General features: G+C 40.5%; 1 protein-coding gene across 8 annotated transcripts; it reads left to right on the top strand.

The window, feature by feature from the left end:
* The first annotated feature begins 151 nt into the window (after nucleotides 1-151).
* On the top strand, nucleotides 152-13,879 carry KBTBD2 (kelch repeat and BTB domain containing 2). 8 transcript variants are annotated; one of them, XM_088165985.1, is made up of 5 exons: nucleotides 206-339; nucleotides 6,071-6,113; nucleotides 7,284-7,809; nucleotides 10,589-10,754; nucleotides 11,162-13,879. In XM_088165985.1, exons 3-5 carry the CDS (start codon nucleotides 7,640-7,642, stop codon nucleotides 12,695-12,697), a joined length of 1,872 nt encoding a protein of 623 aa, XP_088022111.1. In that variant the 5' UTR covers nucleotides 206-339; nucleotides 6,071-6,113; nucleotides 7,284-7,639; the 3' UTR covers nucleotides 12,698-13,879. The 8 variants fall into 8 exon arrangements, with proteins under 8 accessions (XP_014745141.1, XP_088022108.1, XP_088022102.1 ...); XM_088165962.1 differs by having other exon boundaries at nucleotides 7,280-7,809; XM_014889655.2 differs by lacking the exon at nucleotides 6,071-6,113 and having other exon boundaries at nucleotides 152-339; nucleotides 7,280-7,809.
* The last annotated feature ends 2,303 nt before the right edge of the window (nucleotides 13,880-16,182 follow it).

The following is a 16,182-nucleotide window of genomic DNA, read 5'->3' as shown; positions in this document are numbered from 1 at the left end:
GCGCCGCTGTTGGGGCGCGCGGGGCAGGGGGCGCTCGCGGGCGGGAGAAGGGACAGGAAAGCGGGCGGCGGGCCCGGCCGCCCCCTCGCGCCTCGCATGCGCACACGGGGAGGGCGCGGCGCTCCGTAACGGCGGGCGGGTGAGGAGGAGGAGGCGGGGAGGAAGAGGTGGGGGGGGGCAGTGGCAGCAGTAGCAGCGCCTGCGCGCCTAGGGCAGCCACCGCCTCCGCAGCCTGGGAGAGAGACCGGATCCACCGCCGCATCCTCCTCCTCCCCCAGCGCTTCCCCGCGGCCGCCCGCGGTCGGGACGGCCAAGCACGAGAGGAAGCGGCGGTCGGAGGTTTGTCCAGAACGAAGGGGTGAGCGGGGAAGGATGGCGCTGGTGGCGGCGCTCCCGTACTGGCATTCTGCCGCGCTGCGGTCGCTGGGCCCTTTCGCGTCCCCACGGGACGAGCGGCCGTCCCGAGGAGGCCTCGGTCCCGGGGGGGCCCGCGGGGGCTCTGCGGCAGCCGCTCCCCCCTCCTGGGCGGGCGCGGCTTCCGCCCGCCCCCTCTCGCCGCGGCCGCTCCCGCCCGGCGGCCGCGGCCCCGGACCCGCCGGAGGTGGCAGCGGGGGCCGTCTCCGCGCCCTCAGGCAGGGCTGGCTCCCGGGAGACCCCGGGAGGAGGAGGAGAGGCCATCGGGATCGTTCCTAAGCCCGGAGTGCGGCGGTGCTGGAGGAGCGGGAAGGTGTCCCCTTTCTTCTGGGGGAAGCAGGAAAGGGCTTAAGGCGGTGGAGGGTTGGGACGGCGCACCTGAGCATCAGGGAGAGGGAAATAATGTGTTTCCTCACCCCTAGTCCAGCATCGCCGCGTCCCGCAGGAGGCAGGGGGCTGCGACCGCGGGGCTGTGTTGGGCAGTGGGGGCATAGCGGGGCTCCCCTTGGGCTGGGCATGTGGGGCTGTCTGAAACCGGTGTTTGTGTTGGCAGCGCTCGGAGGGACACGCACTGTTGAAATCTTAGAGGAGAACAGCAGTGTAGTGGCACTGCCATTCCTTGTAGCTGCCCCTGCGTTCCCTACTGATCCATCTAGTTGTGCATATATACATCATGGGTACTTGCAGTGACCAGGGATGGGCTTCTGTGGTCATATGTGGCTTTAAAGAGTCATATAATTTTTACTAAGCTTTTCTGGACTAAATAAACACATAGCATAGCTTTGATGTTAGTACGTCTGCATGCCTAAAATTTTTCCAACGTTTAGCATTATTCCTGCTATTAAACGGGATAAATACCTGCTGCTTTTGAAATAACTTTAATTATGATTTAGAAATGGATTTGTGCTGTACTTAGCATGTGCATTTTTAGAGGTTTACAAAGCCCCAGCTTGGCTTTTCTATATCATGTACATCTACTTTGGGATCATAATGGGCCTCAAAGTCTGTATGCTGTTGTGAGCTCACCTAGGGCTGTAGCTACATTAGTTTTGTTCAGGTGATGTATTTACGAGATTATTAAAATGCACTCTGAGTATAGTACAGTTTCTCAGAAATGTATCTGGAGGAATAGGTAATTTTTAGTATTTAATGTACTCTGATGTATACATCAACTAGTCTCACAATTTGAGTATAGGTGTCACACCTTTTTCCTAATTGCTTTTGCATGTTGAATAGAAAGGGCCCTTTGTACCCAAAGATGTGGAAGCAGCATCTTTCAGGAACAGACCAAAGAGGAAGAAAAGATGTTGCTGCTTATTTAATATTTTTTACTACATTTTAGACAGATGGTTGTTGTTTTTTTCATTGCTGAAGCAGGCTTTTTTGTTTTGGTCATGTGATTATGAAACAGACCAGAATTGGTGCAAACCCTAAAATTTCTCCTTCTTAGCTTAGTGACTGTTGTGCTTTGAGAATAAATTTTATATGCATGAATATGATATCCATTATAAGACTTAACCTTTCAGGAACTAACTTAAATTAATTAAATTACATTAATAACGAATTAATTTCTTAATGTAGAAATGCCTGAATTTATAGTTAAGTGTCATATAATGAATATTTCAAAAAATTACATGTACTTTTAAACTAGAATTGAAGTTGTTACACAAAACAGACTAGCTTCATTAATGTACTGTAGTTCAGAGAAAAAAAATTTGTATATATAGGGTACATGGCTGGATCCTACTGGACACATCCATGGCTTACTTTTTTTCAAAGGTTGATTTTCCAAAACAGGTCAAGTCTTCCGCCTAACAGAAACTCCCTTGGGAATGGAAACTACCTGTGCTCAGTGCAGAAGTCCTGTTGCTAATTTAAGATGTCAGTTTATCATGTCATAAATGCTAATTTTCTTTATGAGCAGGTATTTCCTTTAGAGTACAACTTCCGTTAGGAGCAGAAAAACAGGAGTGCATTGTGACCAAACATGTTGCTAACATGGAGTCTGACACTTCTAGTCTCTAATTTCTGTGTCGTTTCAGAAAACTCACCTACCTCAAAGTTGTAACTCGCCTCCCAACCATAATATATATGGAAAATAGTAGTTTCCAAGTGAATAGCAATTTTCAAGATAACATTGTAGGATTAAGCCTTTTCTTGCTTTTAGTGAAATTTCACATTGTTGCCTTATTAGAATCTCCTTGATGCCCTCAGTTTTCTGGACTCCTGTGCTATCATAGACACCTTTGATAGCTTTAGAAGAGAGGAAAACGTCCAAGTCTGGAACTGCTTCATCAATTACCTATTTCTTTCTCACTGCCAAGGATGCAAATTTGATACATTACTCAAGAATCTAGAGCTTCCAACTCTTTTTTCTTCTTTCTTTCCTATCTTTGAGATCTATTGGCTAGGTGTGTCGATTTACATAATAGATTCTAATCAGTTTTAGTACTCACATTCCCCCTTGCTATTAGCTGGTATGTTAACTTCTGAAACTGGTTGGTTTGTAACTCAGAATATCCCTCATAGTAACCAAGTATTAAAGTGCCTGAGCTGAGTTCTGTGTTGCTAGTTGGGAGGATTGATATGTCCACACACACCAAGGCTTGTGTAGTTTGGCTTATGGTTGTTCAGGTCTAAATTTTGACCTTTTTTATGTTAAAAATAGTGAATGACTCACTTCTTTAGACGTGTTTTCACTTGTGATTTGTATGAAGCTGCCCTAGGATGGAAATAGGAATTTGATTAAAAGTGCACAAAAGTAGTATTTAAAGGATTTTGTTGTTTTTATTTTTTGGTTGTTGTTTGTTTGTTTTTGTGGTTTTTGTTTGGTTGGTTTTCTGTTTTGTTTTTTTAAAATTAGTTAAAACTAGATTAATTAAGTTGAATGTGCAGGGAGATAACTTAAAAAACCCCAACAACCCAAACTTTTCTTACAGACATATGGAAGGTGAAGTGTGTTTTTTAAAATGTGAATTTGAGTTAGTGAAATTAGAATTCAAGAATTCTATATCATCAAGATATAGATGGGAACCTGTGACACTTTCATGGATCTTTTACATGTTTCCCACCATTTTATGGGAAGTTAGGCATCTAATCTGACAGACTAATTAACGGGATTTTCAGAAGGACTTTTCTGAGTATCAGAATCTCTAAAAAAACCCAAACCAAAAGATGTCTATATATCTTTTGCCCTTCTTATAATTTGGGGGGGGAAATAAATTAATTTTTTTAATAAGTCCAGTTGAAGAATGTTATATCTATGTATTTTATATGTTTTCCTACCAAATTGGAAGTAGTCAATATACCTATTCCATGTTACACACTGACGTATAGTGCTAACAGTGCCATGTAAGTAGCACAGTATATATCTCTATCAATCTTTGCCTGACCTCAGAAAATAAACAGATTCAAGGCAGGCAATTAATAGCCTATCCCATAAGTCATTTACATTTGATGACTAATTTTTGAATGGTCTCATTCAGATTTGAAGTACATGAACAAGTGTTAACAAGCCACCTCATTAAAATTACTTAAGCAAAACGGAATAATTACTTAAAAACAAACCCTCTTATCAACGTGTTACTTAATGTTGATATCCAGCTTGATAGGGAAGTACTTTGCATCACCCGGTGATTACTTGGCTTCCTTTGCAGTGTAGCACCCTGTGGCCTTCCAGCAGCTACCTGCCAGTCCTGTTTTGGATAGCTGGCTTCCCAGAAATTACACAGAACAAAATGGCCACTCCAGTGACATCGTTGAACGGGAAAGTCTCATTCCTAGAACTTGTATTCAGGGATTATTTTTATTCTATCGGAATTTCAGTTCAGGATATTAAGCTAACTTTAGCCATAGATATTTTCATCCATAAATGAGAAATGTCCACCACTGCATAGTTATTGGGACTACAGCAGACAGTGCATCTGTAGACATTTTCTCAAGTCCACAGTTTTTCATTTATCTCAGATCCAATGACTGTATACCAACCAGGCACAGCACAGTGAGAGAGATGCTGGGTTGGGACTGGGAAGAGCTAAGCCTTTTGCTTTCCTCCTTTGGAAGTACATGGCTTTGGACAAGCTGCATTATATTTCAATGCCTCAGTTTTGTGGCCTCTAAAGTGAGAAGAGTATCTCCTTTAAAATTGTCTTGAACTTTCCAAAGAAGTGTGAGAGAGGTAGGTAATCTTGGATGATTTTCCAGGCACTAAAGGATGTTCCTACCACTTATGTTTTGAACAGATTCAATTCTCTTGGGCAAATGACAATATAAATTATGGCAATTTTGGACCAAAAATTGAGACCCTCAATGTGTTTATTTCCATTACAAGGGAATAGGATGTAAGTCCTGACTTGGTGACAAATACAAAACTTTGTTCTTTAGAAAATGGTTATTATTGGCAGCAAAACACACTATGGATGTGGAAAACAAGAATCGTGTACGTAGCATGTTCCTGCCATGTGCGCTTCCCTGGAGTACACAACAAATGGTTTTCTGTAAACCAAAGACTCGGCTTTGTAAATGTACAGTTCAGAGGTGATCCACATCACATAAATGTTTTGCAACAGGATTCCTGTCATCTCCTCAATCTTTTCTGCTACTGAGGATTGTACTCAAATGTTCCAGCTATTTATAGTAATTAATTTCAGCTTCAACTTGTCTTCTGCTGAACAGGTCTGCTCTTTTAGTTATTGACTGCCAGCAGCTAGCTGCCAAAAATGTCTTTAATCTTACTAGCAGGTGTATATCAATTTCTCCATGGCATCTTTGATTTGTTCTGGTACCTAATGGCTGAACCAGTGCATATTAGTTTTCTTATTCTTTTTTTTTTCCTGTTTCTGAAGAAATACGTATATTCTTTCCAATTACATCAGAAAAGGAAGTTATGGTATCAATGAGTTCTTTTGCTAAAGTTTATCAATGAGTTCTAAAGCTAAACCTCTGCCCAAACAGAGCTTAAATCCATCGGCTTGTATTGTTCTTGAAACTTTACTCCTAAGCCAGGAAAAACAATGCTGTAGAGAGACTTGGGATACCAGCAAAGCCACAAACTATTTATTTCTGTGGGCCTAACACACTTAGGAAGTCTGTGTGTCTCTGTAGCCATTTAAAGTTTAGTGCAAAATCTCTCGATGGATTGGGTTGCATGGTGAGCTGTTCCCAGAGTACCATGAGGGTGGGCAGTGGTGCAGAGACTGGATGCACACTGTCTTTGTGTAAGGAAGCTGTGACCTGAGGCAGAAGGTAATTGCTTTAGATGGAGCAGTATCTCTATATCCTTGATGTATTTATGATTTAGTGACTTTAGAGATTACCTGAAACTTTTAAGGTCTTCTATCAAGACTTAGGCTAGTGTCTGTTATTGCAGCACACAGTAGTATCTACTCCTTCCCCCAAGTATCAAAGCCTTTTGTATTTTCCTTAATTAACTGCCTTCACCTCAACAGTGAGCATTGGGTTTGAGTAGTTGGACTGTTTTCCAGTTAAACAACCAGGGAAAACTAAGAGTTTGAGATTCCCGTTTGTTTATATTTATGACTGAAAAACAAAAAGAACAAGGACAGTAAATTAGTAGTAATTAAAGTGTCATTAATTAAGCATATCTGTTTCAAGTGAGTGAATGTTGAAAGACACCTGTTTCTGAATTGTATTACAGGCCGGGCTGTGTTGAAACAGTAGATCCTTGCTGTGGCTGGCAGGTATTTCTACAGCCTTCTTCTTAACACTAAATCTTGTGATTTTGTGTGGAATTTAAGGAATGTCATTTCACCAAGGTGTTTCTGCCATTCTCTGTTCATCATGAACAGCTAGCGATATCTTAGATATAAGACAAACATGTCCTAGTTACTCTTAAGTTTTGTAATGCAGAAGAATGTTGCAAGATAAAATAAATCTGGAAGCATTTGATACCTGTGGTACTCTGGTGCCCATTATGATGGTAATTTTACTGTCACAACTATCCTATTCTTAATGAGGTTTTTTTGTTCACATTGAAGATGAAATAAAACCTGACCCCATTTTTAAGAGGATAAATGTCCAAACAAGATAATAGACCTTGGTAGCCACTGTAGGTGTTTGGAGCCCTGTTATTCCAGCACCCCTTTGCTCCTATTATTTCCTTGTTTTTCTTTTCTCCCATCTGCAGCAATGAAGCTGGCAAGTATGGAAATTACTCGGAAGGAAAAACAAGGGAATATCAAATATTAATAGGTGAAGCCCTTCTGCATGGAGCAGATGAAGTTAATATGCATTGGAAATACAGACTTTTAGTGGTTTTGTTTTTCTGGGGGGGAGGGGAGAGTTAATCCTTAGTGCTAGTTCATCTCTACTAGAATGCCAAAGGTTAAACAGTCAGGCTGATATGATGTTGAGACTTTAATATTCCATCACTTTCCAACTAGAATTACTGCATTTATAGTTTTAGTGGCCTGGTATTGATAAGCTTTGAGTAGACAAAAACCAAAGAAACATGATGTTTAATGTAGAAATGGGGGAAAAAAGTGGCTATCTTATAAATGGTTGAATGAAATTCACAGGTGTACTCAGTGGGAAATCTGGGTATTTGAGGAGGAATGAAGTATTAATGGACCTTGTTTTAACTCTCCACCCTTAGGATCTGTACTGACAAAATAAATAATTTAAATTTGTGAGTCTAGGTCATATGAGGATTAATGTACAAACTCCTCTGCTTTTCATTTCTCTTTGATACCTTTGTTGTTTAAATTTTTTTCTTAGAAGGGTTTTATTGCAAGTAATGAAGTACTAATTTAGAAACATTTATTAGACAATTACTTCTAAGGGGCAACTATGAAAAGTGTCTCAAAATGTGCTAATGTGTAAATTAATTTTATTTTCCTGCTTTCAGTCAGTCAGGTGCAGCCACTGATCACGAGATGTTACCACAAAATCTACCTCAGACTTCACTTTTGTTCATTCATTTGCTGCGTCATAGATCCCAACGGGAGCTCTGCAGACACTCTTGAAAGTCTCTGAACAGATTGGGACATCAAGTTAAAGCATGATGACTTAATAGGAGGTCAAAGTCTCAAACAATTGATTCACCAGTTCAAGATAGCGCTGCCCTTTTTACCAGTATCACTTCTGAAGGCTACAGACCTCCTGCCATTTCTTTCCTGGCTACTTCAGAAACGTTCAACTGACCTTTCTTTGGTGAAGAGATCTTGACTTTTCTCTCTGGTCCTGGAGATATTAATGGAATACAGTCATGTCTACCCAGGACGAGAGGCAGATAAATACAGAGTATGCTGTATCCTTGCTGGAGCAGTTAAAATTCTTTTATGAACAGCAGTTGCTAACTGACATAGTGTTGATTGTTGAGGGCACTGAATTTCCCTGCCATAAGATGGTTCTTGCAACATGCAGCTCATATTTCAGGTAAGTATTCAAATGCTATAAATCTGTGGTACCTGGTTTTGAATGTAATACTAATTGATTGACAATGTCTTATGGAGACTTAAAGATCAGTAACTTAAGTGCAAAACCTAAATGTCCTTATTTCCAACACAGAGCAAAATAAAATTTCTGGGATCCTGGGACTTATTCTATATATTTAGTGTAGTTTCTACAATGGGGGGGGGGGGGGGGCAGAAATCACACTTGTGATAGCTCCTTTTCTTTAGGGAGTTGAGTCTGAATAATTAGAAAATTTCTTATGCTGCACATTTAATCTTTAAAATACTTAATCTGTTTTTATTTCCCAAGGTAGGATAACAAGGGATTATTGAGACTTGGCTGCAGGAATTCCATTGTCATGTTTAACTGTAGTTTCTTAGTAGAAGCATCTGCTAGAAGTAGAGATTGCTGTGCAAGTTCATGGATTTCTTTTCTAAGTCATCTGGTTTTCCCTGCTCAGCAAAGCCAGAAACTCTTCCCTTGCTTGAGTGTTCTGGCAATGCAAGTGGAGTTTTTTTCTGGGGGGGGGGAAGGGGGGGGGGTTTGTTTCATAGTCCCCTCCACGATTACTGTTGAAATTTTTAGTTCAGTAGCACTTGTTTACTGAATGTCCTGGTTTTGGTCTTTTGAAACCTTTTTATTAATAAGATACATTGAGTGCTACCACTTTTTGTAAATGCCTTCGTAGTAAGATCTGGATGATAAGGCACCACGAATTTTCTGCAGTGATTAATCATTTTTTTGTTGGCAACACAGCACAATTAATCTGCCTGTCTGAAAGGAATTTTGAAGTTTGAAACTAGTCTGGGTGACATCCACACATTTTACCTTCCTGATGCATTGTGGAGGAATTGTTACTCTTCTTTCCTGATTAATCACAGGAAAGTTTACAAATTTGCTTTTCCTGAGACAGGCTCACTATACAGAACACATCCAAGATGTTTTCTGTACTTTGTCTCCTTTCTTGTAGAAGACTACAGAAGGATTAATTTATTACTTTCACTTTTTATTTCAGGGAATTTTTTGTCCCTGCTGGCTTTTCTTTTAATTTTTTCATGTCAGATGAATCTGGTCCAATTTATAGCAACAAGTATTGTGTGATCACTAGATAATAATTATTACAATTGGCCCTGTGCACATTACATAGTTCCAACAATTTGTAAAGTAACAGCCACTGGAAATGTAGCCAGATTTAATGTGGGTGGTTAATCATAAGGTTGGAAAGCTGACATGAGTCCACCCAGTGTGCTGCATCAGAATGTGCAGTCAAATATCTTATTTGTATGTGTTTATTATTTATGGAATGAGGTTTTGGCACTGGTTAAAAGAAGTATCAAACTTGTGGTTTTGTCATGTTGTGTTTTTCTTCTCTACTTTGGTTTACAAAAAGATGCTCAGCTTCCTAAACTGAGCTTTATTATGAAAAACTGATAGCCCTGTAGGAGGGGAAAGGAAAGCAAAACATCTTTGTGTGATCTAGCCATTGTGTGTGATTGCAGCCAGCTTACCTTCCATCTTTGTGTCTGAACGATGTGCAGCCCTGCTCCAGCACAGGCTGCTCAGCAGTGTGTGAGCAAGAGCCAGAGCCTCCAATAGCTCCCTCTTCCTCTCCGAGGAGTCTCTGTACCCTCTTGTACCTTCTCCCTTACCTTTAAATATCTGCACAACAAGGTGATAGTCAGTGATCCCTCCTAAAATGCAAGTTGCGCTGAGTTAAGGAGCTTAGAAGAAGACAGAGAAATGCGGATGGGATACTGTCTCTTTGTATCAGATGCTTTCTGGAATGGCTTTGCTTAGGGACTGTATCTCCATGTCCCCTTCACCTCTGCAGCCAGAGATAGGACTAAAAGGTGCACCCACTATCCCTTCTATCTTCTCTCATGCCTAGTTTCCTAAAAAAAAAAGCCCAAATAAATATAAAGAGCCTAGAACTGAATTTTTAGCACAACCATAAATTTCAAACCTGAATCAATATAAAGCTTTTGAAACCAATGTCCCCCATTTTAAGAAAATTGACAAGTACGTGGCTTATAATACCAGATTGCAGTTAGTTCTTAACGGTGTTACAATTAAAATACCAGAATGGGCAAGAGGTGTGTAAAACATTAAGGAAACAATAACCGTGTTTTAAATTACCTTTCTAGTCTTTTTCAGGAAGATGTAATGGAAATACTCACTCTTCTTTTTTTTTCCCAGACTAGATCTGATAGTCTGTTATTTATTTTTGCCTGCAAATTTGAAGTTTACTGTATGTTATGATGAATGGCAAATAAGAAATAATTCATAGAGTGCTAGTCCTTGCTCCATTTCCTCTCCTCCCAGAGGACCATCCTTTTTGATATGACTTAGCTCAGTCCATTACATAAATCTGCTTCTTTTGTTTTAGAATCTAAAATCTAGCTGTGTATGTTTCAACAGTATTTTCTGGAGGATGTTTCTTCACTCTTATCACCTATCACAGAAGATATTTAAACTGCATTATTAAAACTCCAAAATAATTAGAGCTGTCTGCTGATTAACACATAGGTTTGCATGAAAATAAAATATTTCTGCAGAACGCATTGATGTTACTCTTTTAATGTTCTGTCCAAATGTTTTGTCTTAAATAGTAGATGTTAGCCTAGGGTAAATTCTAAACACCTGCAAACAGGCCTGCAAAAGTACTGTTCACCTTTAGGAGTGTAATCACCAAAGGCTTACAGGTGACTGTTTAAGATTACTCACTGCTGATCCTTGTCTCAATATGTGTGTTTCTCCTCAGAGCAATGTTCATGAGTGGGCTGAGCGAGAGCAAACAGACACATGTACACCTGAGGAATGTGGATGCAGCCACTCTGCAGATCATCATCACTTATGCATACACGGGTAACCTGGCAATAAGTGACAGCACAGTAGAGCAGCTCTATGAAACTGCCTGCTTCTTACAGGTAGGAATAACAGCTTCTAATCCCTGAACTGCTTTATTCTTTATCTTGTGAAAAGATCTTTCCTCTTTAGTAATTTCAAAACGCTTTTTCTATTCACCCAGTATAGACAGCAGTTGCTTGCCAAACTTGCTTCATGTAGTCATCCCTCCTTGCATGACAGTCCCTTTGGAAGGCTGGAAGTAAACCAGTGCACTTCTAACATTTAGAAAATTAGTTCTGCCAGCAGACATAATCACGCTGTGTACTTGATCTGTATGAAGCAGTTGAGTGAGTCATTGCTGTATTTTTGTGTATAGTATTCCATGCCTGAACTTTGTTCAACACCAGATGCAGGTACTTTATCTGCTGGTGCAACATAAAAGCACAGATTGTATGTGTAATACTTTATGTGTTTCTTTGCATTATAGGTAGATGATGTGTTACAACGATGTAGAGAATACTTAATCAAAAAAATTAATGCCGAAAATTGTGTGCGTCTATTAAGTTTTGCTGATCTCTTCAGCTGTGAAGAGTTAAAACAGAGTGCTAAAAGAATGGTGGAGCACAAGTTCACAGCTGTGTACCACCAGGAGGCTTTCATGCAACTGTCACATGATCTACTGATAGATATTTTAAGCAGTGACAATTTAAATGTGGAGAAGGAGGAGACAGTGCGTGAGGCTGCTATGTTATGGCTGGAGTACAACACGGAATCACGCTCGCAGTATTTGTCCTCTGTTCTTAGCCAAATCCGGATTGATGCACTTTCAGAAGTAACACAGAGAGCCTGGTTTCAAGGCTTGCCACCTAATGATAAATCAGTGGTGGTGCAAGGACTGTACAAATCTATGCCTAAATTTTTCAAGCCCAGACTTGGCATGACAAAAGAAGAGATGATGATATTCATTGAAGCTGCTGCTGAAAACCCTGGTAGTCTTTACTCTTCTGTCTGTTACAGCCCACAGGCAGAGAAAGTTTACAAACTCTGCAACCCTCCCGCTGACTTGCATAAGGTTGGGACACTGGTAACTCCCGATAATGACATCTATATAGCAGGTGGGCAAGTTCCTCTGAAGAACACAAAAACCAATCATAGTAAAAGCAGCAAACTCCAGGCTGCCTTCAGAACTGTCAATTGCTTTTACTGGTTTGATGCACAGCAGAACACTTGGTTCTCCAAGACGCCGATGCTCTTTGTGCGCATCAAGCCGTCCCTGGTGTGCTGTGAAGGATACATTTATGCAATCGGGGGGGACAGCGTCGGCGGGGAGCTCAACAGGAGGACTGTGGAGAGGTACGACACCGAGAAGGACGAGTGGACCATGGTCAGCCCCCTGCCCTGCGCGTGGCAGTGGAGCACGGCCGTGGCAGTTCACAACTGCATCTACGTCATGGCGCACAACCTCATGTACTGCTACTTCCCCCGCTCAGACGCTTGGGTAGAAATGGCAATGCGACAAACAAGCAGATGTTTCGCCTCAGCTGCTGCTTTTGGTGATAAGATATTCTATATCGGAGGACTGCATATTGCCAGCAATTCTGGAATAAGGCTCCCCAGCAGTACTGTGGATGGGTCTTCTGTAACAGTGGAGATCTACGACGTGAATAAAAATGAATGGAGGATGGCAGCTAACATCCCTGCCAAGCGCTATTCCGACCCGTGCGTCAGGGCCGTTGTCATCTCCAATTCCTTATGTGTCTTTATACGGGAGACCCACATGAATGAGAGAGCCAAGTATGCCACCTATCAGTATGACCTGGAACTCGACCGCTGGTTCCTGAGGCAGCACATCTCGGAGCGTGTGCTGTGGGACTTGGGGAAAGACTTCCGGTGCACGGTAGGAAAGCTGTATCCATCTTGCCTTGAAGAGTCCCCATGGAAACCTCCAACATATCTCTTCTCACCAGATGGAGCCGATGAATTTGAGCTGGATGGGGAGATGGTTACTTTACCACCTGTATAGCTCCCAAATTAGACTGCACAACTGAGTCTGTGCTCAGTTATAAAATAATAAAAGAAATAAATGGCTGTGAAAGAACAGGTCTGGGGACAGAAGCTGTCTTTCCTGAGTTATATTTTTATGCCCTACCTAACACTTGCCACCATTCAGTATGAATTAGTGAAATGAGCAGATCTGCTTCCATAATCTCAAATACTATTATCAGATAATTGAGAAAAATATATGTATATCATGAGCTTGAGCATCTGACTTGTCTAAAGAATTAATTCTAGCTCTATAAAGTCTCAGTTCAGGAAAATTAGCTTCAGAAAAAAAGTAGTTACTCTTTCTAGGATGATGTCACAACTCTTTTGAAAGTATCTTCCAGTTACATTTGAACTACTTTTGGACATTCTACTTAAGTGCTAGTTATATAATTGCCAGTGTGGCCTAATTAAAGGACTGTGCTGCACTTACTAAATACTAATATCTGTGTTGGTATAGTAATGCCATTAAAAGAAAAAGAAACAAATCCCATGGATCTACCTGTGGTAGGAAGGGTAGATCTTCCATTGTATGGTAACATGCTGGGCAAAATGACTGCAGGTTCAGTCAAGCTGTATGATGAGGTGCATGTATTCTATTTTCACTAACTTATACCTGTCTATTTAGAATACAGGTCTTCCAAGCAGCTGGTAGATTACCAGGTGTGGACTTAAGTTGCTGGGCTTGCAATAGGAATTGCTGGCCCTCATAGTGCGGGTCTATGTGGGGCTTTAATCAGTAAATGCCTCCACATTCTGTATTACAGTAACATTGGCTCATGTATATTACTTCCTGCTGCTGATGTATTTTTCCATTGTAAAACAAAGTTTTAGTGTGGATTAACCAGGTCTTTATTTTCTCTTAATTTAATAACAAGCATTACTGTAGTGTGATTGTGTATAGATATCCCTTAGCTGTCAGGTTTTTTACTTTGGGGGGGGGAGCAAACTTCAGGAATATCCTGTGCTGTGTGTGCAAGAGAGCAGATGCCTAGTGCTGCTCTGGCATTAATCCCAGGAACCACTAGCAGTAGTGGGGTGCCGCCAACCTAACATGAACACAGGTGCTTCATGACAAACCTTTACTAGCATGTTCAGCTGCATCATGTTCTGGCACTGTATTTTGAATGACATTAATTTATTAAAAAAAGACTGAATCCAATTGCCTGTGTGTGTTTTTTGGCTGAAATAAACAGAGCTGTGCCACCCTCCCAGCACATGCACACTTGTAGCAAATAGCTTATTGAAGGCAGCTAGAAATAGTTAAGCTGCAGAAAGCCTGGAGAAAAGTATATTAAGTTGACTGCTCACTGCTACTCAGCAAAAGCTGGAAATTAGGCATTGAAGTCAAACTGAGGATTACATAAGACTGGAATCCCCTGCTGTCTTTTTTGTAAATCAGCACTTCTTCAGTCATGGTAAAAATTCTGCCCTACTGAAAGTGAAGAACAGCAGGCATGAAGGAGGAAAATTTTCTGTAAGTTCAGAAGATGGCAGACCTATTTTCAGTCTTCAGTAATCAAGAGCAAATTTATTTACTCCATTGTCTGTCACTGTCACTGGCTTTTCCTTGATTGTTTCTTAATGCAGTAAATAAAACTGCGGCCTTCAATAAAGACAACACCTATATATTGTCTGGGCTAGGTCTCAAGAGGCTTGACAAAGTTTTGTCTTGTACAATTATTAAAAGTTTTGACTCGAAAAGGGGCTTTAGGTAAGAAAGCTGCCTTATATAAAACTCTTCCTGATGCTTTGGCATTTTGTGCCATGTGAGGATTCATGGGACTCAGAGTAACACTGAGAAGCTACCTTTTTCTTTTTTTATGAAGATGACATAACATGTTTGCATTTACCATTACATAAACTTTTTTTTAATACCTACATTTTTTAGATAAGAGATGTGAGATGACTCAGGAGCTCCTGCTGATAGGTCTATTTATATTGCTTTCATGTTGCAAACCTGTGCAAGGGAGCATACATAAAAAGAAAGATAGATACTCCCTTAAATGCAATTTAGAGAATCACATGACCCAAAAACATGAGCTGTATCCAAGTAACTGCAGCCTGGATGGGCTGCTCAGTTCTGTGGCTCCTTCTCACTTCACCTTATTGTTATCAGGCTGCATTAGGCTTTAGGACAAGGCTTTGTTGTTTGAACTGGAGATAATCTATAGTTAGTGAAGGAGCAGAGTGGGCTCATTCTGTTACTGAGAACTTTCATCTTGAGTTTAAAATCTTATGTGTTGTTTCTTACTGGAGGAAAACAACAAAAAAAGGAGTATATCTGAATAGGAAACAAGAAATACTAAATAGGAAATACTAAATTGTGGTGGCTCTAAGTCACAACTCTCTCAGAACCTTGAAGAACTTGATTTTATCCATTCAGGAACATCTTTTGAAATACAGTCTGCATGACTTCCTGCTTGTCTGCAAATTTTTATTATTACCTGTATGTTTTGGTTTTTTTATGTGGCCCAAGATTATATAGTACCTTATATAAAATTTATTTGCTATTAATAATAAGGGATTTAAAGACAGACGAGTCAAGTGGTGAACAGTTCTCTAGTGACTGCTAAAGACACTAGTAGTTCACTTACACAACTGGTTGCTGAGCCAGTATTCATCCCCAAAGAAAAACAGCTGGCAAATACTATTCTCCAGTCTAAATTCTTGTCTTGCATAATTCAAGAAGGAAACTGTGCAGTCAAAGCATTGTCATTTGCCTGGAAGTGGTCACTAGTGGTAGAATTAGAGAAAGACATTTGCAGGAACAAAGACAACAGCTGAAAAAAATGCAGTTCTCATGTCATAAATAGAGCAAATATAATTAAAGCCTCGACAGAGATCTAACTAGTGTCTTACTACAAAACTTCAGCCTAATCTTAGCCTATCCAACCTGTACTTGGCTTTGAAGTACATTTGCATACAAGTTTCAGTGAATCAACTCGTCCTCAAGCTCTGCTACATTTGCAAAGAAGTTTACCTCTTTCCTGGTAAATTTAAGTCAGTCCCACATAGTTTCAGTTTCCCTTACCTAAAGTAATAAAAAAGGTGATCTGGCCTCTGCTAATTTTTAATGCATTCAATCATTTCTTGCAGTTGTTCAAACACATACATAATTGCAAGTTAAATTTTTGTTGTAAAAGATTAGTCAGATCTGGTACAGTGAATTGTGCCAAGCTTTGCAGAGAACAGGCAGATAGTTATATTTGGGGGGAAATAATTTGATAACATTTTAAAGATTATTTCAAGATGTAAAGCACTACTGTTTTTCACAGTATTTCTCATTTCACTTCTCAATGCCTCTGTTAAGATGCTCAAGCACCTGCCACATTGCAGTACAGCTAAGAGATACCTGTGGACAAACCTGCAGGCCACCAAACTTATTAGCCAGAATAGTGGTTTTCCTCCTTTGTTTCCCATTTCCAGGTACCATCAAGTTGTTTTCTGTTTTTTTTTTCCTCT

Source organism: Sturnus vulgaris, chromosome 1 (genome assembly GCF_052056855.1).
Source record: "Sturnus vulgaris isolate bStuVul1 chromosome 1, bStuVul1.hap1, whole genome shotgun sequence".
Classification (NCBI taxonomy): domain Eukaryota; kingdom Metazoa; phylum Chordata; class Aves; order Passeriformes; family Sturnidae; genus Sturnus; species Sturnus vulgaris.
This window is presented reverse-complemented; position numbering and strand designations above follow the sequence as displayed.